This window comes from Xiphias gladius, chromosome 1, assembly GCF_016859285.1.
Source record: "Xiphias gladius isolate SHS-SW01 ecotype Sanya breed wild chromosome 1, ASM1685928v1, whole genome shotgun sequence".
NCBI lineage: Eukaryota > Metazoa > Chordata > Actinopteri > Istiophoriformes > Xiphiidae > Xiphias > Xiphias gladius.
The window spans coordinates 6,099,964-6,122,257 of NC_053400.1; the positions used below are offsets into that span (position 1 = coordinate 6,099,964).

General features: G+C 40.7%; 1 protein-coding gene across 2 annotated transcripts in view; it reads right to left on the minus strand.

Annotated features, from left to right (window-relative positions):
* Nucleotides 1–4,217: 4,217 nt before the first annotated feature.
* The window catches only part of mmp15b (matrix metallopeptidase 15b), a 30,483-nt gene continuing 12,406 nt past the window's right edge, over nt 4,218–22,294 (minus strand). For both annotated transcript variants that reach the window (XM_040125165.1, XM_040125175.1), the window contains exons 6-11: nt 20,571–20,732; nt 19,637–19,833; nt 16,126–16,264; nt 12,460–12,610; nt 11,481–11,599; nt 4,218–10,940 (exon numbers count right to left, since the gene is read on the minus strand). In XM_040125165.1, the coding sequence (XP_039981099.1) occupies nt 10,426–10,940; nt 11,481–11,599; nt 12,460–12,610; nt 16,126–16,264; nt 19,637–19,833; nt 20,571–20,732 (1,283 nt within the window). In that variant the 3' untranslated portion in view covers nt 4,218–10,425. The remainder of the gene's footprint in view (nt 10,941–11,480; nt 11,600–12,459; nt 12,611–16,125; nt 16,265–19,636; nt 19,834–20,570; nt 20,733–22,294) is intronic.

The window sequence follows — 22,294 nt, forward strand, 5'->3', positions numbered from 1 at the left end:
TCACACCCAGCACTCATTAAAATGTCATCTAATCTAATCAGATAATCTAAATAAGTTATGTTAGACCGATAGAAAAGTAAAATAAAAGAACACTTGAGTAGTTTGAATTTATAGCACATTTACTCCTGTCTACATCTATTTTACATTTCTCCAAATTGCTTTAAGAGGCATGCTGATGTAATTACATTTTCACTTCACTTTTCCACATTCAAACATTTGTCAAAAAGAGAGACCATGGTCCAAAGAACAAGGTCAATTCACTCTAATATTTTGTCAGACTAGATGTCATGTTGGGGCCTTAAATGTGATTGAGTTAGATGGAGGATAATGTCCACCGAACTAGGTATTGCTATATCCACCTGTGAAACATATTCCCAAACACAGTGGAGGTAAAAGGAATTTCATTTGTGTGGATCCAAATTTTTGAACAAGTGCTTACAGCCATGCAAGTGGCTCTGTGGTGAGATACATAAGCACAGCGGTGCTTTGAAATGAATGCTAAAGTCACCATGCTAACAAATTCACAGTGACAATGCTAAAATGCTGATATTTAGAAGGTATGTTCACCATAGTTAAGCATGTTAACTTGCTACTATTTGCTAACTAATTGCAGTGTGTTTTTTAGGTATTTAGTCATAAATTGAAGTATTGGGCAAATTAAAATCTTTATGGCGGCGTGAGATGAGTAATCACCAACCTTTTAACGGTTCATCATAAGGAGGACATAAATGTCTGAGCAAATTTCATGGCAAGCAATGGTTGAGACATTTTACTAAAAACCACAAATGTCAACCTTGTGGTGGCTAGAGGAAAAGTCAGGGGATCACCAGAGTCAGTGGGCTGCATCCTCTGCGGACCATGAATGTTGAGTTGTTGAGACTTTACAATAAGGATCTAAGTGGTAGACGGACCTCACTGACATTGCCATTCCTAGAGCCACACCTGCAGCATCTAATCTCTTACCAGAGATAATGTCCTGGTTTCTCTGGAGAATCTGCAAATCTTGTTGTTTCATTAGAAAGTACTTTGGTGGAAAGTAGCTCCAATGATAAGACACTAAATTTAAAATCTATCCTAAAATGCAGTCACTTAAATTTAAATCCCTGCCTATTTGTAAACACCACGTAGGATGCCCAACAGGTGTTATTGCTGTAAACATATTCTTTAACAGACATTTGCAGCAGAGTACTTAGCTGTACCTGCTAGTGATTAACTTTATGTGTGTGCGTGCACGCGTGCTTGTGTGTGCTGTGGGGCTGAAAGTGAGTTCATTTTCTATCCAGAGGAAAGAGATGGCTGCAAGTAATTACAGTACTCCACAGGCTGTACCTGGTGATAACAATAGCAGATAGATTTAACAAGCAATGATCCTGGCCAGACTCGGACTTCACATACACACATGCACACAGCAGGAAAGCATTAAGATCATGTAAACACAGTGCAAACCAGGCCAACATACTCAAATACCGTGTATATACACACAGAATGAGCCGTTAAAGTTGTTTGTTTACAAAGTGCACAGAGGTATGTCTGACTTCAAAGAAATTGTAAAGGTAGAAAGATCATCTAAAAGTGGGTCATCATGCGGTTTGAAAGTTTGTACACTGGTTGTTAATCCATCCTCCTGTATAACAGTACAAAAAGTACATTTCTCACATATACTAAAAACTGTCGCAATAGCAACCCTAGAGGACCATTAATGGTCATTAAAGCCGTTCTAATCGATATTTCATATTAACAGTGGCTGAAATGACTATGCAGAAAGTGAAAAGATTGCCTTGTAGTAAAGAACACACAGATAACTCATAACCAAATCTGCAATTCCCATCACCTCCATGGAGCGTTTTCAGCTTTATTTGCTTTATGGCCCACAAATTTATTGGTTTGGTTAACCTCAGCACTCTTAACAGAGTTGTTTCCATGTTATTGGCTGATTACAATGAAAAAGCTATAAAAAACCCAGAGCATTTAGCAGCTAGAAAGTCTGGCATGTCCCTCAAGAGGTGGTGGAGATCAAAACAGAGCAAAAAGGAGAGTGAACGTTAAACTTAAATTGGCCAGCTGGTGATAAAAATGATTCTACATGAATGCCAATTTTGCTATGACTTAGCTGGATGTTTAAATAAGCACCTGTTTGCTAACACGTTTGCTATTTGTCATTGTTGTGTTTACAGCTTTTTGTACTTATATATCATATAAATATCATGACAAAAATATGACTTTTTGGAGCATTTAATGATCAGATGGATGGACCATATTTAAGTGAATTATGCCACAGGAGTGGTTTGAGAAATATTATCCGTGACACTGGATCACTGTGGGAATCTACTGTATTTATGAACAACATCATGGCTATGGCAAGCTATTGCTTTTGAGCTACAGAGCCACCTTTCAAACCAACAGGAGGTTAAAAATAAATACATAACTGGTTTTCTGCGAAGTATTTCTGTAACAGTTGGAACATGGTGTTGGCACCAGGTTCAAAGTCAGAGAATCATCAAAGTCAGAGTTGAAGAAGAAAGTGATATCCTCGGTTCTTCTTCTTCAACACATGACAAGACCAAAACTAGCAATTATTTGAGTCTAGTATTGTCTTGAACTTGAAACTTTGTGTCATATAGCTCCATTGTTTTACAAAAACTATGAAAGCACATAAATGAGCCACACTGCTACACTTGGTGTTTCTTCATTACCCTGAACATGGACAGCTTATTACGAGTCAGTTCCATATACACTTTTCTGCTGCAGTAAATGCATGCCATGGCCGAAGATGGTGTACAACAAATGTATTTATACTCTTGTTTAACTTGAGTTTTCTAAAAAATAAAGTGCCTGTTTATTTTTGAAATAAAGGATGAATGAAGGACCAGTGTGTAAGATTTAGGGGGATCCATTGGCAGAAATGGAATATAATATTCATAATTATGTTTTCATTAGTGTATAATGACCTGAAATATACCTGAAACTAAGAATCGTCGTGGTTTCCTAGCTTAGAATGAGCCCTCCATATCTACATAGGGAGCGGGGCCTCCTCCATGGAGCCCACCATGTTGCACCACCATGTTTCTAAAGTAGCCCAGAACGGCCAAACCAAACACTGGCTCTAGACAGGACCTTTCGGGTTTTTATGTTACCTGAAGGCTGAAGGCTTGAAGGTTCTCCTACACGCTTGGAAAGGAGGCAGTTAGGGAAGAGGTATTCAGTTGGTTGCAATCTGCAACCTCACCGCTAGATGCCACTTAATCCTACACACTGGTCCTTTAATATTTACGTCCTCAGTAGGAACAAACCGGCATGGGGCTGAGTACCACAGACAGGTAGGAAAGTTGGAAAGTATTGAGAGATGGATTAATGGATGGTTTGTTCTGGTATTTTTATGGGATTTGTTGACAATATGTATATCTTTAACTTAGGATTCATTTTATGGGGACCATTGTTATCTCAGCTAGTTTCAACTATTCATCCAGTAGTTTGTGAGGTATTTCAGTCTGAACCTATGTGACGGTGCCCCCCCCCCCCTTAAGACATGTCTTTTTCTCTTCCCAGTCATAAACACCTTTTCTCTCTATTGAAAGCTTGAAGCTCTCAGCTTAGCTCCTCCATTAATTGATCACGAGGACTCAGATGAAGACAAAAAAAAGCACTGTATCAATCTGTGTCAGTTTTGGCCAATCACACCTGCAATAGGATGTCAATAGGTGTCACTTAATTTTTGGTCATGGAAACAACTTACTCTAAGTCACTAAAAACATCTCAATAAAGTCTGCAAACAGTCTCTGTTCTGTAATTTTGGTGATTGGATGAAATCCAACACAAAAAAAACAACAAAAAAAAACCCACTGTGGTGTGGTGAACAATGAATTTCCTTTCAGTGTGATGACACCATTGCATGGTTGGTTTCCTATAGGCTCTGAAAGCTGCTTGCTAACTTCCTCCCTGCTTATGCGGTTTCCAGGCAATTGGCCAGACCCCTCTCTCCCTTCTCTTTAAGGCTGTTCTGCTGCCTGTCCCCTGTGAGACAGGAAGCAAGGGCCTATGGACAGTGACCTCATCGCAGGAAGAGAATAGAGGGTGGGTGTACTCTCGTTGTGTGTACATGTGTGTGCAGAATTTTAACTTTCTATTTTCTTCAGATAGTTCAGAAAGCACTGTACTGCAGGCTCTGCATAAAAAGCTTAAACAGCACTATATCGATTATTTTCAGAGCAATTTTTTAATGTGTACATGTCCAGCATGGCTTGTTAACACACTCAACTAGAGGTGAACACACAACAACACAAATGTATAAAATCTTACGTTTTCTACAGAAAAAAACCCCACTAACAAGCAATCCAAAAAAAAAAACTAATTGGAATGTTATTAACAAACAATGTCATATCAAGTTTGGAAAGAAAAAAATGCACAAAATAAAATCAAAATAAGACAAATTATCAAGGACAAACAATAACCCCATATTTTTTGATCGACTGCTTCTTTTTTTATGTATTTTTTTCCCCATCTCATCCCAATCGGGGATGATAGTGAAGTTTTTTTCAGAAAGTCATGAAATCATTACTCTGGTAGTAATGAAGAGAGACGTTCATGAGGGCCTAGTGTGAGATGCCGAGTACTGATGGTCAGCACAGAATTGACTGAATCCAACAAGATCTACTCTCTACTGTAGCTGCAGTTAGTGGATGAAAACAGTTTTTCTTAAGTGGGCTGCTCAACAGTCTCAATGCCTGTCTGACGCACCATGAGAGCCGATCTGCTGCACTCGTCCGGGGCAAAGTGACGACACAGATGCCTAAAGTCATTTGTCAGCCATATTTTCTGTTTCATCCCCACGGTGAGAGGACGAGATAGCCAAGTGATGATTTAAAATGAGTGGTTCCAGAGTGGATGGGCTCAGTTGGCAAGGTGAGATGCACTCTGGGAAAAGAGAGAAGCATCTGGACAACCCACAATCCTTTGGGGTTGAGCCATCAACTGAAACTGAAACAGAATACAGTCTTACTGTATTTAATGTTGGACAGGTTTTTCTTTTCTTTTTTGCTTAATTTTCACGGTCTGTTTTTTCCTGGTAAAATTCAGACTTTGCACAGGGCTGACGCAGTGGCTTTTTGAAGCTTGTGGTTACTACGCAGTGCAGGGATGCACTGCGACCGAAGGAAGCTGAAACACAAAAAGTAAACAGAGTGGAGAGCACAGACACAGCTAAAAGAATACCTGCCTTTTTGAATGATTCTAGAGATTTTAACAGAGATGTTTGTTCAAATATGACAAAAAGGAAAGGTATAAAGCCCGTGCTCAAAGCCAAACAGCAGGGCTGAATCAGGAAAACTTAACATGCAGTGTTTAAAGAAACACATCCTGAGAGAGATGAAAGCTCAGACAAGCTCAGCGATGTCCTAACCTTACCTAACTTTGCACCAAGGCCCTGCATTTCAAAACAAGGCATTAACATAAAAAAAACTTCAGCCTTTACAACTTTATATTTAAATGTGACATCCCGTTGCCAAGTCTTTGTTCAAAGAAACTCAAAAGATGACAGGTGTTTTTAAGTGAAGCCTTATGCAGTGTTAAAAGTTCCTGAACAAGGAGGTGAATCTAAAAAGAGGCTATGCTTTGTGAGGCTGGACCTTGGCCTGGACTACTTTTATACGAGGGGAGAAAGGTGAGGTTGGGGAAGACAATAATGTGTTTGTGTGTGTATTAGGGAGAGAGAAAATAGGGGGAGGAGAAAGAGAGTGAAAAGAGAGAGAGAGAGAGAGAGAGAGAGAGAGAGAGAGAGAAGGCCATTGTTGTTATTACGATCCCCTTGGGCTTAGAGGGCTGGGCTGAGTATGTAGAGGGGTGGGGATAAAGACAATGTGGGAGATTTACAGTCAGAAAACAGGCCTTGCTTATAGAGAGTAGAGCTGATTAACTGAACCCCTCGACACACAGAAACACAAACACACAAACATTCATCAATCAGCCTTGACAGATTACTTTCCTAACCCTTCAACATTTCTCTTCTGCTTGGTTTCCTGAGACAATGACCTGTACTAAATTCAGTCCCAGTCAGTGTCACCTTACAGAGAATCTCTCAAACTGCTTAATCACCCAAAATGTGATTTCAAGTGAAGCAAACTCAGGTACACGACTCTCTCAACTTTGAGGTGGTTAACTCCCCGTGGACTCTGTGTGGGGGTTGTGGAGGAGAAGAGAAGGCTTGAAAAAAAAAAAAAGAACTCCATACACAACTTTGTGTCAATGAGTCTGCATTTTCTGAGCCTGTCCAGACGCTGGACCGTCTGAGCACTCACTGATGTGTCTGCAGGACCAGTGGAAGAGCAGGACAGGAGAGGAGAGAGGAGAGGAGGGTGGGGGTGCTTTTAACACTGATTAGCTGCATCCGCCAACCCCCCAACCCAGATGATGAGGAGGTGAGTGATGGACACAGGACACAGTTTCCTGGCAACCGCTATCGACTGGCCACAGATCAATCTCCAGACCTCTTGTGCTGGCTGATTATGCTCTTCCTTTTCTTCCTTTCAGTGTAAGTGTCCTGTTAACTTTAACTCTACCTGCTTAGAGATCTCACCTCAACCTGTTTTCACCTAGCTGGAGGCCTAACAGAACAGCAGGGGTATGTATCTGCTTGGTCTGTCAACATACAAGCTGCAGTCTGACTGGTGCAAAAGGAAGACAGATGGAGCACCACTGCTACTGCTTGAGAGTAAAGGGTGGAATCAATACGCAGGCTTCAACCTGTTACCAGACACCCCCATTTTCGTGCACAAGCCCAAAAATAATGTATCCCCAAAAAAAAAAAAAAGGTATCTGTTCTTCAACCATTTTCATTACAGCCATAACCCTGGTCTCATTTCAAAGGTAACTTCTTGCAACCAAAAAATAAATTCCATGCCAACAGCTATTGCATTGATATGGGGATACTATGAATATGGACAACTACAGGCAAAGCACTTACACCGAGCATTCCTAAAAAAAAAAAGGTCTGTCACCTACTGTAAACTTTAGTTTCCTCTTTGGCCAATACTGTTGTTGAACTAGCAGGAGAATTTGGGTCACATGGGCTGCTGCCAGTGGAATAGGGCCATCAAAGCCCTCTCTCTCTTTTTCTTTGCCTTCCTACCCCTCCTTATTCCTGAGATCCAAACTGTGCAAGCTCAGGGAGAGGAGGTAAGCCTCCCTCCCCCTTTCCCCTTTCCTTGTCTTAGCTGCAGGAAATTCAGTCTCTCCTCACCCTCCCCATCCACATCTGTGTAACCTGAGCTGGGTTAGCTGATCCCCCTCTGGTCAGAGTGGCAGCTTACTTAATGCTACCTCAGATAAGCCCATCTCCCATTCATATTTGAAGTCGCACTCTCAAGTCTTCCACCCCTACACCCTTGCTCGCTTCAGTCTGGTTTTCAAACCAAAAATCTTATATTTATTAAAGAACAAGGAAGGATGAGAAAAATTCATGTTTTCCCATTGCTGCTACATTTTTTTACATCTTGAAATAGGGCTTATCATTCCACAAGTATGTGGTTAATGTCACCTAACCCAAATTCTTGAAAATGTATTCACAGAGAGGTCAATTGAAATGATCTTGTCTTTAATGAATATTGTTTTTCTTCTTTTAAGAAAAAAATATGATTTTAAAGGACAACACAATTGTATGTTTAGCCCCTTTACTACTATTTAAAAATGTAGTAGCAATTTTACACCAACCATTTTGCAAAACATGCTGTTTTTTAAAAATGTATGTTTCCATGGCAGCCATTGGTTTCCATTAATTTCTTTAAAGTATAAAAATCAGTAAGCAGATTCTTAAAACTTGCTTGAGCTGTATAAGCAATCAAAGTGAACATCAATTCTGCAGCAAGTTTTGTCAAAGTTACATTAATTTTTGTGGTTAAATAGTGTACTACTTGATTGTCATATTCTATATAAATGAATGGATTGACCAAAGGCTGCCACCAATGGTAGAAAAACATACATACAAAAATGTAAAACTGTATGGCATACATTTGAAAGTGGTTGGCAATGATTTGTTGTGAAGTGGCTAAATATTCAAATACACTGGTCTGGTCCTTTAATACTTGAGTAATCAAAACAAAGTAGTTAAGATGGACATTATTGTCTGCACACACTCCCCTTCATCCTATCTCTGCTCTTGCGAGATGAAACGAGAGCGGAGAGTGTTTTGATTCTCGGAGTCCAGGCTTTAGTTTTAGGGGTCACGGGGGCTAACAGCATTTGCACACACCTGCTGTTTTTTAATGAAGAGGATTAGTCTGTGTTCACATGAGCCTGCATGGCCCGAGCCCACGCTGGTGCTTACAGCTACGCTATCTTTACCACAAAAAGACCACAGGTCATCAGTGAGGTTTCTTAAATTGTCCTTTTAAAAAACAATAGCCATAAAAAGTCCATTATAAACTGCATGGTACATTAGTTGCACCCTGCAACTGCTGTGTTGCACTTATGGTCGTACATCCTCTTCTGTAGTTAAAGGCCATGTCTTTGCTTTGTTCCTCTCGTTTTATGTCACACACACAGATGCAATGAATACTACCGCTCCTTTGTTATTTCACAGTAAGTTGACTTTTTAAAATAACCATGAGTCTGTCTCCTCTCTAGCACAAGTAAAAGGTCTTATTCTTGACAGAAAAGAGGCTCTCTGAGAAGTAGGCAGATAAATGAAAGTTAAAAGAAGAGGACCCCTTTAAAAATCCTTTACCTTTTCAGACAAAGAGGTCTGTAAATGCTTTCTAAGTAAGTAAAATAAAGAAAAGAAACCTAGTGTCCAATTGTGTGGGAAAAAGAAAAAGAAGGAAAACAAGGCAGAAGTAGTCTGAATTTAAAGAATAATTAACATGTGTTACTGCTTGGGTTTTATTTTTGTAGTTTTAGCCATTATTTCTATCTCTTATCATATTGTACTCATTAAAGTGATTGCAGATATCTGTGAATCACAGCAAAATGGCTAGAACAAAGCCTGATGGGATAAGACACACGATCAGTCAAACAATCAGCCAGATTTGAAAGATTCAACATTTCGAGAAATATCTTTACTTGCTTTTTTTGCTGAGAGTTAGATGAGAAGATTGATACCTCACCGGCGCAGGGGGAAACAGGTACCTTGGCTAATGCAAATGTGTTGAATTATTCCTTTAAATCCCAGGTTGAAAATATTTTCTAGTCAACTTTATTTGGAGATAAAACCAAAAGCGAGCGGACCCAAAATGTCAATAATCCTCACATTACACCCGAAAACTGTCAGCACACATTTACAGCAAGTGTGGCAGATCAAAACTAAATCTGGAACAAAGTGGAATCTGGTTCGTAAACTGATTTATGTTTATAGCAGACAGTTTGGGTAATAATTTTACCATCTGTCCTCATTTACTTTTCCAAATAAACTTGGCTAACCTGGGAGTTGTTTAAAGCCTCTGTGATTGACTTCTTTTTAGCAATATCGCCACATTCCCCGATCTCAGCAATTAACTTGGTGAGTACAGTGTTATTATTACCGTTAAAATCAATGGCCAAAACTTCAAAAAATAAGGTGTAAGTTGTAATAAACTGGAATTATCCTTTAAAACCAAAGGAGTGCCTATATAAACAACAGCAAAATCATCATCATACAGTCAAAAGGAGCATAATATCCGGGCTCACACTAGGGCTCAAAATACCTCTTACTGTCAACTACAGCAAAATATCTGTTGTGACCAAACCCTGGTTCTCTCTGACTCAGCTTTCACCCCATGACATACTGTACTGCAGAGAAAAGGAAGGAGATGGAGCAAGGTGAAGGAGAAGATGATGAAAGGAGGAAGGAACACTACTAAACCCTACTTGAAGTTTAGTGGTCGGTCTACAAATCTCTTCTAACCCTTTGCATGTCCTTCTCTCGTGGCAACTGTTATAGCATAAGCAGAGGTCAAGTTATCAACGAGGAAAAAGCCCCTACTGAGATTAGAGAGGAGGGTGGTACAGACACGGTAGGGGGAATAGAGCGGCCTTCCTGGTTTAGAAATAATAATGATCACAATAAAATGTCACACAAAATGAGCCAAAACAAAAACAAAAAGAAAAAAAAGGACAATGTGCAAACTTTTCTCATATAAATAGACTACAGTCAACGCATTGTAGAGCACCATGGGAGACAAGAGGAGGTTAAGATGGTGTGTGTGTGTGTGTGGGTTTGTGTTTGTGTGTGTGCGTATGTATATATGTGAGACATAATTCACGCTTGCTTCTAGTTTGTGTGTGTATTTTATCAGTACAGTATTTGCATGGATCTACTACCACATGTACTTAGAGTTGCAGGAGCCACTGAGCACAGAGACTTGAGAAAGATGGATCACTTGGGGAGAGGTTTGGATTAGAGGAGGTGGGTGTCTAAGGTCCAATTTAAGTTCAAAGTTCGGTGTCCCCTAATGTCAAGGATCAGACCCAGTCCTGCAGTGAGCGCTTGCAGTGCACCAGCAGCCGTGGTGCCCCTTTGCTCTGCAGTGTGTTGATGATGGCGTAGATCAGTCCCAGGATGCACAGCACCAGGACCAGTGGGATAGTTACCATCAGGATGTTCATGGTTCGCTCCTCGCTGTCGTCCACCTTCAGCACCACGTCCACCTCGTTGGTGTCTTCTTCACGACCCTCGCGGTAGTCTTCATCTTTGTCACTGTCTGATCCTTTGCCTGTGTCTTTGTCTGTTCCGCCTCGATCCGTTCCTTCCCTGTTTTTGTCCTTGTCAGCATCATCACCTACATCTGGGTCAAACGGTGGGCGGTTCACATCTGGGTATTTGCGTCCTGTGTCTGTGTCCGTGTCTCTGTCAGGGTCCAGGTCCACACTGCAGCCCATGAAGTCCCTCAGTATGGACTTGGGGTAGCCTGGTTCACTCTTCATGCGGTGGTTGTCAAACTTCCAGTACTTGGAACCCTTGTAGAAGAATGTGTAAGCTGGAGAAGACAAGGAGAGTAGAAGATGTAAGCCAACATAACAATCTGAAGACAGACAAATTAATAGAATAGTTCTACATTTTGGGAAATAAGCTCCTTTGCCACTTTGCCAAGAGTTAGATGAAATGATTGCTACCACCCTTATACCTTTCGGCTCAATATCAAGCTGGATCCAGCAGCTGGTTGCTTAGAATAAAGACTGGAAACGGGGGAAACAGCTACCTGGGCTCTCTCCTGGAGTCACCCCTGGTTCCATGAAATTCTAGCTGTTTGCCCCTGTTTCCAGTCTTCATGTTTAACTAAGCTAACCGATCGCTGGCTATGTTCGCCGAGCACAGCAAAAAACACATGTTGGCTCAAATTCATTTCCCAACAGACACCCAAACACACACACACACCATCCCCTCTCTCGTGATGATTGCATGACCAACGCCCTAATTCTTTGTTTCAGGTGTGTCTCTGTCTGCCTGTCGCGCATACACACACACACACACACACACACACACACACAGAGAAACCACTCTTCTTGTCTCAGCTCACCTCCATCATCGCTGAGGAAGGCCCCCTTGGGAGTAGAGGGCACTGACGATCCCCACACACTGATTGGTTTCGGGTAGCCTCTGTCAGCTGAGCGCGACTGCTCGTTGAAACGCCAGTACCTGCAGACAGCAGCAGAGAAGAGGGTTGATACTGTTCATCAACTGTCTCAACAACAGCATGGTGGTAGTCTACTTGGTGTGTATAAAACAGTACAGTTTCCACAGAAGATTCCAATTTTTTCGGGTGTAAATGCGCTAAAAATGAGAAGCCACATCCAGAGTATTTACTTTCCTGTGAGTATTTTCATAAATATATTCCCCTTGTGTACAGTAAGTCATTCTTATGATCTTAGTAATTTCATTCTATATATGGAAATAAAGCCAATGAACTCCTGGTAGACAGAAAAAAAACCTTCATACTGTTTAGACATTATCATTTCAGCTTATTCTCTGTGTCAATTTGGTTGCACTACGATAAAATAGAACATATACAGTACATTAGTAGAAATACGTGTGAACACTCATTGAAGCAAAAATCAGAAATCAATAGAATTTGTTACCACAGGGGTTGTTTGAACTGTGTCGGTCTTTGCATTAGAGTTGTTCAAAGATAAGAACCAAGGTGGGTAAGATTCATCATCTGTAGACCATGAATGCATGATTGCATGGCAATCTTTCATATAGTTGCTGAGATGTATCAGTCTAGACCAAAGTGGTAGACCGGCCGACCATCAGACTGACATTGCCCCCCTTGGAGCCACACTGCTAGCATGGCTGAATTGTATTTGAGCATATGCAGCGCATTTTAATTTTGTTTCATGGAACCACAAGTGTTTAGATCAAGCTGAATCTGTCAAAGGCTGTCTAAACTTTTGACACACTAACATAATAATAATACATAATATAATAAAGTAATACACTGGGTAGCAGCTGAATTAGAGGGGTTTCATGTGATTTTGACAGGTTGTAGGCTATGTTACCAGTCTCCTTGAAATAAGTAAGTGTAGCCGGATGGCTCCCACCAGATGGCCGTGTCTATTCTGTCGTAGGGAATGTCTTGGCCAAAATCACCCAGCTCCTGCGGATAGCCATGCTCCAGGTTAGCCTCCCTAAAAAGCCAGAATCTGTTTCCTGAGTAGAGGAGAGGAGAGGAAAATTGCTTAATAATCCTTTTTGATACATACATCAGGACATTCACTATCCACTCCCACTCATAACCCTAATGGACTTTGAGAAATGCTAACACACACACACACACAAACACACACAGACATACTGTATATTGTATGTACATTGGGTTACACATACAGTGGGTCCACACACAAACACACAAGACGAGATGTAAACATACACATTCTGACAGGCACAGACGTTTGTGTACGCACATTTAATTTGCTGGCACAGAATATGTTGAAGAATTGAAACTGAATGAGGAACAAAAACAGACCAATATGAGCAATATGAGTAACGAAACCAGCATTTACGCACACTTATAAATTATATGAGTGTAATAGTGATTTGCTGGCACGCGATCAAAAAACACAGCAAAAGTGAGCATGATATCATTGACTAAGGAGTTTAGGTTTGGCTTGTAATTGTCCATTAGGAGCGGCTTGCCTCATGTCAGGTTAAAGCAGATTTCACACTGAAGGGGAAGGTTTTATTGTTTTTTCACTGTGTCAGACAGGGGTACGCTGTTCCTCCTGGCACCATTACATCTCTCCTCTTGGCTTCAATCTGCCTTTGCCTCTGTAGTTCTCCACCACCCACCCATCCACCCACCTCCAGCCCCTTGCTCCTCGTTTAAAATGAAAGCTCTACACTCAGCATCTAGAGAGTACAAGAGGTTGACGCAATGCTTCCCAGGGTTCCTGCGGTGCACAGCCCTGATGTAAAATCCCATGACTTATTCCATGACTTTCCACAACTACGCCAGATTGCTGCAGCGACCTAAAGATTTGATTCCTTACTGCTATGTGACTGTTGTTTTTTTAAAGGGATAAACAGTGTGGTTTCTAGCCCAGTTTGGCTTGTTTGGGATAAAAACAGCTGTGAAACCTCTGGATGATACCACATCTGTGTAAGAGAAGTGGATGAATACATTTTTGAATATTACTTTACTGAGAATTTGTAAAATTCTCAGATGTTCTCCTACTTTCCAAGTCTGGACTACACCTCCCCATGTATTCCTATTAAATATATTCACCCTTGCCCTTTCTAAATTAATAGTATGCCAATAGTTGAACTTGGCAGTCTAAACTCCCAAGTATGGAAGCATGCAGTACTCTCAGTTTAAACTGGTACAACAGTGTTCTTGTTGACATCACAAGCTCGGGTAGACTCAGGCGATTACACTTCACAACAGCTGTGCCTGTTATCCTCACTGTTATGTTCTATATATTTACGGGGAATCTGATAACAAACACTACACTGCTTGTGTTTGTATGTATATGTAATTATTAATTTTTTATTTAAACTTATTGAGAGAGGACCTGGAAATGACTATGGATGTAGACCAGATGGTCAGTTGGAGAGGCCTCCTAGCTAAAGCTAGCTTGCCTTGCTAGCTGCCCCTCAAAAAAAAAGAAAAAAATCAAGGAGGGATATTAGTTACACTTACTACATTTTTAATATTGCTAACCTAACAAAAACCCCAAATTAAATTTGGTAATCACAGCTGAGTCAGCCAACATGCATGACATGGATTCTATTGCCAGTGTAGAACATTTGGCATCTAAACTCTGGCCTGGTCAATCCCCATAAGGAAACATCAAGCTCATCTCGGCAGGGAGTGGGGAGTGATGACGATAATTTCTGTGATAGTTGTGGGGTTTTTTGTTCACTGCCATTACCGCTGCCTGATGTGAAATGTATTCTATGATAATTGTCTACCAGCAAATCACACTGGTAAGCCACTCAATCTTCCCCAAGAAAAAGAACACTTCCACGTCACTAAATATGGAAAACATTGGCCATAAGTGATGACTTTTCACAAGTCCACAAGAACACAAGCACAGACAAAAATGCAGATAAAGGAAGGACTGCTGTTATCATGATACTGTTGCTGATCTGATTAGTTCATTTAAAGGTCTTAGTAACAGACATCCCGCTGCTGTGTTGGTCTCCTGTGCTCCCAGGTCTCACAGCCTTTCCTTTTTTCTCTCCCTCCTCTTCACCTCTCTTGTTCTTTCTTTGCTCATGGCTTGCAGCCAAGTGTCATACTGAGAGACTTGCCAATGACATCATCTTCCCCATCAACAACAGCTGCCCCAAAGTTTGTGGCTCCCCAGTTCAAGCTGCACTAAAGGCTGAGTTCTTTCTTTTTCGTTCAGCGCTTTATCCCCCATTGTAAAAGACAAGCCACTCTCGGTGACTCAGTATAGATTCTGAGCTGTGCTAAATGAGATTTATACTCTCCATGTAGAGTACATTATGTACCGCTGCTCTCTTGAGGAAGCAGGGTATAGCTTCAACATTATCTGCAGAAGATGAAAAAAGCTCCACAAGCTGTTTTATGATAGCATTAAAACATGTTGGTTTGAAATGACAATGGAGCAATATAACTGTATCTAGGTTGTTAAGGAGAAACCAGATGGTGGATGGTTTTCTATCCAGGAAGTATAGGGTATACTTATCTTCCATATGCTTGCCATATCTTATCTATAAAGATGAAAAGAAAATAATATTTTTACCCTAAAGCGCTGATATGCTGCCTAATATGTAAGACAGACTGACTTATGATTAATCCTGGATGTTCTGATACCACAGCATCCAGTGAATCCAACAATGTTTGTGTTTTGGCACGACAGGGTAAACAGAGTGGCTTCACTAGAAAATGAATCTAAACACAGGTGTTGTTTGTCTGTTGCAGCTTAAGCATAGCAGTGCTGTTGCACAAAGTGTGTTGATTACTCTCCTTCATTGAGGAGCTAGTAGCCTAATTTCTAAAATTGGTTATATTCTCAAAGGCTGTTGTTGCTACTGGAAATCTGTCATGCTCTCAAAATGACAGATGACAATACCAGAAAAAGATTATTTAGAACAGGGCCACCCCTGTTTTTACGGCACCGATTACCAGAAATTGATACCAGTAGATAGTATGTTCATTCCCGAAAGGAGAAAGAGTGGAGAGACTGCTGTTCACTAGCAAGGGAAGAAGAGCATGGACGAAGAGGGGAATCTGTGTCAGCCGGTTTCATGATCTTCCAAAAGTCTCATGACATTCACCCAACATATTCAAAAGCAAAACCATCATATTGCAAAAACAACACACACTCATGAAAAATAACTTTTGGGTCATTATATGTTATATCATTCAAAAATATGCAAACTGCAGGTTTTCTGTCAATGTAATGTGACATAATTCAACAGAAGTACAGGAACTGACTCTCTGCTCTTGTTCTTTACTGTAATGAAAGATAAATGACAAATGATTAATCAGGCAATCCGACCTTCTCCATTGTGCTGCAAGGTATAAAATTACAAGTACTTATAAAGAAGATTATTGGCACTGCAATTTTGTTTATGACTGTAGGATGCTGTCAGCATGAGTGAGGATATCACCATAATCTGTTTCAGAATTCGGAGCTGTGTGCTCGGGAGCATGCAGTCATCAGTGTATTTCTGAGTATTTTTGTGCTGCTTACCTTTAAAGAAAACGAACCTGCCGTCGTGTCTTTCATAGGCAGCATCTATGTCTCCAGGCAGACCCCTCCAAAAGTGACCAATGGGCATGGGATAGTTATCCAGAACCCTGTTTCTACGCACCCGCCAGAACCAACGGCCCTAAGGAGACAAAATTGAGAAGTTCGTCATTTCTACTTGTCGGTTAAACCCATCCTATTTTAAGCAGACTTTAAAAACATTCCTGTGCACTTTATCTTAGTCAGCTGGTTTTGTTGCCCTAAGGTAAGTTAGCACTGTTGTATTGCTCGTTGGTCATTATGCCAAGCAAGCTGAGCTCTACAGGATAACTAGACCAGAACGTACAATTAACTAACAATTGTACAACAGTAGCAGGCTGCAATTAGTCAGTCTCCGCTCTGGAGTCTTTATCATGCCCCCATAGCCCACTCTCTCTATTTATCACAGACTGCTACTAATAACTCTTATAAAGAACTGTTAGGCTGATTTCATTGTCATGTCAGCATCACAGCAGCATTTTTTAACCCAGGCACAGAAAGAAACTTTTGCCTGTGAACATTCATATCTATTGTACAGTATATGCTGTGCACACAAGCCAGCAGACAGATTTCCACCAGCAACCCTCAGACTCATTCATAAGTGGTGAGTCAGTAGCCCTGCTTGTCCTGGATAATGTAACGGTAAAATGCTCAGTAGTGCTTCTTTCTGGCAAGCACACCTCGTTTTGTCCTTCACGTAGGACACACTGGCAGACAGGACGGCGCGGAATGGAATGGAATGGAGCAGAATGGAGATGGGTTGGCGAGGGCTGAGAGAAAGAGAACAGGGCCGAAGCGAACACACTGCCTGCTCTTCGATTTGTGTGGTCTGACAGCTCCTTGCGTTGACCAGATTAAGACTGAATTGACCATATTAGTCCTCAGCAGAACAGACCAGACCTCAGTGAGGAAGTTTCAATACTGAAAGAAACTCAGTGTGCTCTGCTGGCTGTCTGTATGCCCAGCACTCTGCTGAGAATAAATAGTAAAAGTGAATAAATGAAAGGAGCCATTTCCCTCCAGAATGACAGCCCCTTTCTTCTTTTAATGGACAGGACTCTGTGGGAAAGAGAGAGTGGTACTGATGTGCTTCAGATTACTCCCACTCATCAAATACAAGAAGTAGAGTAATAGCAGAGAAGAATGACATCTACAATTTCTGAACAGGGGAGGCATCACTTCCAATGCCAATTAGCACTTATAACAGAGTACAGCTGAGGCTAATGGGAATGTCATTAGTTTTGCAGGTATTTGATCATAAACCACTGTATTGGACAAATTAAAATTTTGACCTGTTGATAGCGCTAGATGAAACTCCACCAAAGCGATTACAATTCATCCTGAGGGTCATGTGAATTTAAGGGCAATCTGTCAAATAGTTGTTGAGACATTTCACTAAAAATCAATAATGTAAAACTGCTTGTCACAGCAGAGGAAAAGTCACAAGATCACCAAAGTTATCAGGATTCATTCTCTGGGGACCACGAATGTCTTATGGCAATCCATGCTGAGATATTTCAACAGCTATTACAGACCAAACTGGTAGACCAACTGACCGACCAACAGACCAACATGGCCATCAATGCAGCAACGGCACTAGCATGGCTAAAAAATGAATAAACAAAACATTAATGTTTAAGCATTCTCAACTTGCAATTAAGTTTTGGGCTACGCTGCAAGGGGCATATAAAGAAAAAGTGTAAATAAATGACAATTTCATAGCAAAACTACAAACCTGCCTAATTTTATTGTTCCTAGTAAAATTATTCTCACACTACATTACAACAGAGTCATATTCACAAAATTGATTCGATCACTCAAAGTATATTAATTGACTTTGGTCTGCATTTACTCTGATTATGTTATTTGTATTAGTTTAAGAAGCACTGGTAGGCAAGGAAAAAGTTAATTTTGGACACTTATTAATGCTTTCCAGACTAGCTTCATGACTGTGGATGAAACCCAAGAACATAGCCATGACTGACTGAAATGAAATCTAGGAGCACAGATATAACTGTCTGACCATGTGCAGCACATGTCCAGGCAGCTGGATGTCAAGTCTTATAACTACTGGTCAGTGTCAGACACACTTATGGTCCAAGATAAGAGATATTCATAGACTGACCTCTGAGTGTTTGGAGGGACAGGGCTCTCTCATAGTCTAGAGCTTTGAAACTGTGTTGTTTGATTTAAAGGCCAGTTTGATGTATAAATATTCTACTGTATGACAAGAATGATGCCAACAAGGCCCATCCAGAAATGTATTACAACTGTTGTCATAATCAGCTTTGCAGAAACACAAAATAGTTTTCTATTTCACCGTTCATACAGGCAAGTCAAAAAGTTTCTAGAATCCAGTTCAAAGTGTGGTTGATAGTTTGACATTATTGGATATCTTTACTTGTTTGACTCCCTACCACTGCAGTTCACCGTCAAAGACAAAATTTCAGATATCATGATAACATTTTTGTCAACTTTAGCCAGAGCACAAGTGTTTAATTGCACTGTGATGCACTGCTTCTAATGGACATGAAAATGAAAATAAACTTGAAATAAACTTGAAAAAAAAAAATTATGGAATGGAAGTCTGAGGCTCCTTTATAAAAAAGCCTGTGTGTTCTCTGTCCAGCTCTCTCTAATATCTGCAAACCTCTTCAGTGTTCAGCACTGCCAACACTTGATACCTCCTTTGATATCTCCCACTGAAACGTCATTACTTATATTTACTGATCTGCTCTATGTATAGATTACCTCTAAACTAATCCCGAAGGGAATAAAATACAAAGGAAGAAATTCAGTCCTATTTGCTGCTGAAATTTCAGTTCATTTAACTGGAAATGACCACATACATTTCTTGCATCATCAACCCTGACCAGGATCCGCTGCCTCCATGATTGGTGAAAACACATGTCAGATTTATAATAACAAATGACCATAGGACAGGGCTGCAAAATATCAAAAGACCTTAAATATTAAATGAATAATAAAACCCAGCTTTCAGCGACTGTAGCCAACAGCAAAATGAGACTTTTCTAAGACATATCTTTTAAAGGGTAAAAACCTTGCTAATTGCTCACTGCTGCTTCAGCCCTAATGAATGTTTTGTGTGGGCCGAGAGGCTCTTTAAGACAAACACCTGAGAACACCCCTCCCTCTTAACAGTCTTCCATCTCATAAAAAACACTGGCCCTGTTAGTTTACAATCCACAAGGACCTGATTGAAAACAGACCTCTTCTTGGCCATGCACACGCCATTTGTCTTAAACTGATTCCCCAGAAAAGAGTAACTAGTTTATTGACACAGTTAACTTGTCAGAACAGCTCCTCTGCTGGAAAAGACAAGCAAGGACATATACAGTAATAAACAATGGTGATGGTAAACATATTTATTTTGACGTTTTATGTTCATTACTTCAGATCAACATCAAGCTAGCGGTTAAAAATGCCTCTATTTCTTAATCCTCAGACCCTTTACCTTGAAAACAAACATCTCTCCTCTGAGCATAGCCACTGTGTCAAAGTTCCCTTCACAGATATTGGGTCCATAGTGGTCTGGTCTTTCAGTGGTCCTGGGGCGGTCAGGATGCCGAGGAGGTGTTTGAGGTGGCCTTGGTTCTGGTCGACGGGGTATCACAGTGGGCAGGGCCTGTGTGGGGCCGCTGTCTGGTTGGCCTGCAGAGAAAAAACAAACATCATGGGTTAAACCTAAGTGTCTAATTCAAATAAATTAAAAAAAATGCTACTACTATTACATTAAAAATGGGTGTAAACTTAAGACATGGTTAGTATCAACATTAAGAGTCACAACTGTTTATTTTGAGAATAGAAACTTTTAAAATTCTCAAAGGAATAGTTCAACACAAACTTTCTTGCTGAGAGTTAGGTGAGAAGATTGATACCAACTGTCACACACAGTTTATCTGTTACATAAAGACAGCTACAGCCAGGAGACGGTTAGCTTAGCTTAGCATAAGAGTGGAAACATGGGAAAACAGTAAATCTGACTCTATCCAAAGCTTACAAAAAAAATGCTTAAATGTACCTCTAAAATTTACTAATTAACACGTCTTTCTTGCCGGCTGCAAAAAAGACATTTACCAAGATGTCACACTGTTCCTTTAATATATCTGAAATGCTAACTGATGAATTTAAAGCTGTAAAATGGATTTCCAAATAAATTAGGGCAACCTATTGGGATTTTAAATAAACATTTTAAACAAAAAATTTAAATAAAAATGAAAAGCAACTTCTATAATAGAGCGGTCACCTTATTGTTGGAAAAATGCATAAAAACTAGTCTTCAATACTACACAAACTGCAAATCACCAGTTCATGTCCTCATGATATAACAAACTGTAAGGAATATACACAATGGACACCAGGAAAGTCATCCAAGATGCCTGTCTTACCATAGATCTGTTGTATGCCCCGCCGGTCGTCCTCTGGCAACTCGAAGTTCTCCGTCTCCATCCATTGGTAAAAGGGAGCCATGATGGCCAGTGGGTTGTTGGAGTGCTCTAAACCCAGGGCGTGACCCAGCTCGTGGATTGCTACCAAGAAGAGGTCATTACCTGTATGGAAATGATAGAGCAAAGAGACAAGTTAGGGGAGGGAAGAAAGTTAGACAATATACACAACATTGTTTAACTTAATCACTAAAAGGGGATTATCTGAGTATGTACAGAAGGAGAAAGAAAGAATACACATCCCTCTGCATTAAAACATATAGTGTGTGTCTTAAGAAAAACACAAACAGGAGTCAATATGCTGCAAGCTACATAAAGAAGAAAGTCCCTCATACTAATACTGGATAGGGCCTGCCTAGGGCCCGAAGTGTGCCAGGAAAACATTCCCCACACCATCACACCACCACCAGCAGCTTGGAATGTTGACAAAAGGCAGGTTGGGCCCATGGATTCATGCTATTGACACCAAATTCTGGTCCTACCATCTCAACAGAACCTCAACCTCAACAGAAATCCAGATTCATCAGACCCGGCTACGTTTTTCCAGTCTTCAATTGTCCCGTTTTGGTGAGCCTATTCCCACTGCGGCCTCAGATTTCTGTTCTTGGCTGACAGGAGTGGAACTCAACATTATCTACTGCTGTTGTAGCCCATCCGCCTCAAGGCTTAACGCGTTGTTTATTCTGAGATGCTTTTCTGCTCACCACAGTTTTGAAGAATGGTTATCTGAGTTACCGTAGCCGTTCTGTCAGCTCCAACTAGTCTCTCACCTCTCTCATCAACAAGGCTTTTTTCGTTTACAGAACTGCAAAATACAGGGTGTGTTTTTTTTTTTTTTTTGCACCATTCTGAGTAAAATCTAGAGATTGTTGTGCGTGAAAATCACAGGAGTTCAGCAGTTTCAGAACTGCGCAAAACAGCCCATCTTAGATCACATTTTTTCTCCATTCTGATTTTTGATGTGAACATTAACTGAAGCTCCTGACTTGTATCATGATTTTATGCATTGCATTGCTGCCACATGGGTAACTGCACGAATAAGCAGGTGTATAGGCGTTCCTAATAAAGTGATCGGTGAGTGTATATCCACGTAGTTAATGTATGAGAATGCCTATTGTTCTCTCCCAGTTGAGATTCCAATAATAATCTACACAGATCTGATAAATGAATCACAAAAGGCACGCTAATGATTGCTGATATGAATCAGCATACATTTCTAACATCCCATCCCATCAAGGGATGCTGTTGTGCATTGCCTCTGCAACAATTACACACTGACAAGGCCACAACATAGCTGTGCCACACTGACCATTGTATCAACTTCCTCTGTGCACAAAAGGCTTCTTACAGATTTTTTTGGAAAAGTAAAAACAAAGAAAACCTGGTTTAGAATTGACCAACATATTCATTTATGTTCCTGTCTGAAGTGAAGCGAGCAAACAGTTGGGTACTTCCCCTCAGTCAATACCTCTTTGTTGCTCAGCCCTGCTCTCTGTGAACTTTGAACTTGCGATTCTGGCCCGATGGCCCGTGCTGATTGGTCAGATCTGTGCCAGTGACATCATGCTGTTGGGGGATTTGAACTTAGTGGTATCACTGATGTACATACAAGGGAAGGGGGGATGCTATCCTTGTGCATCTCCTCATTTCCTCTTTGTATCACACGA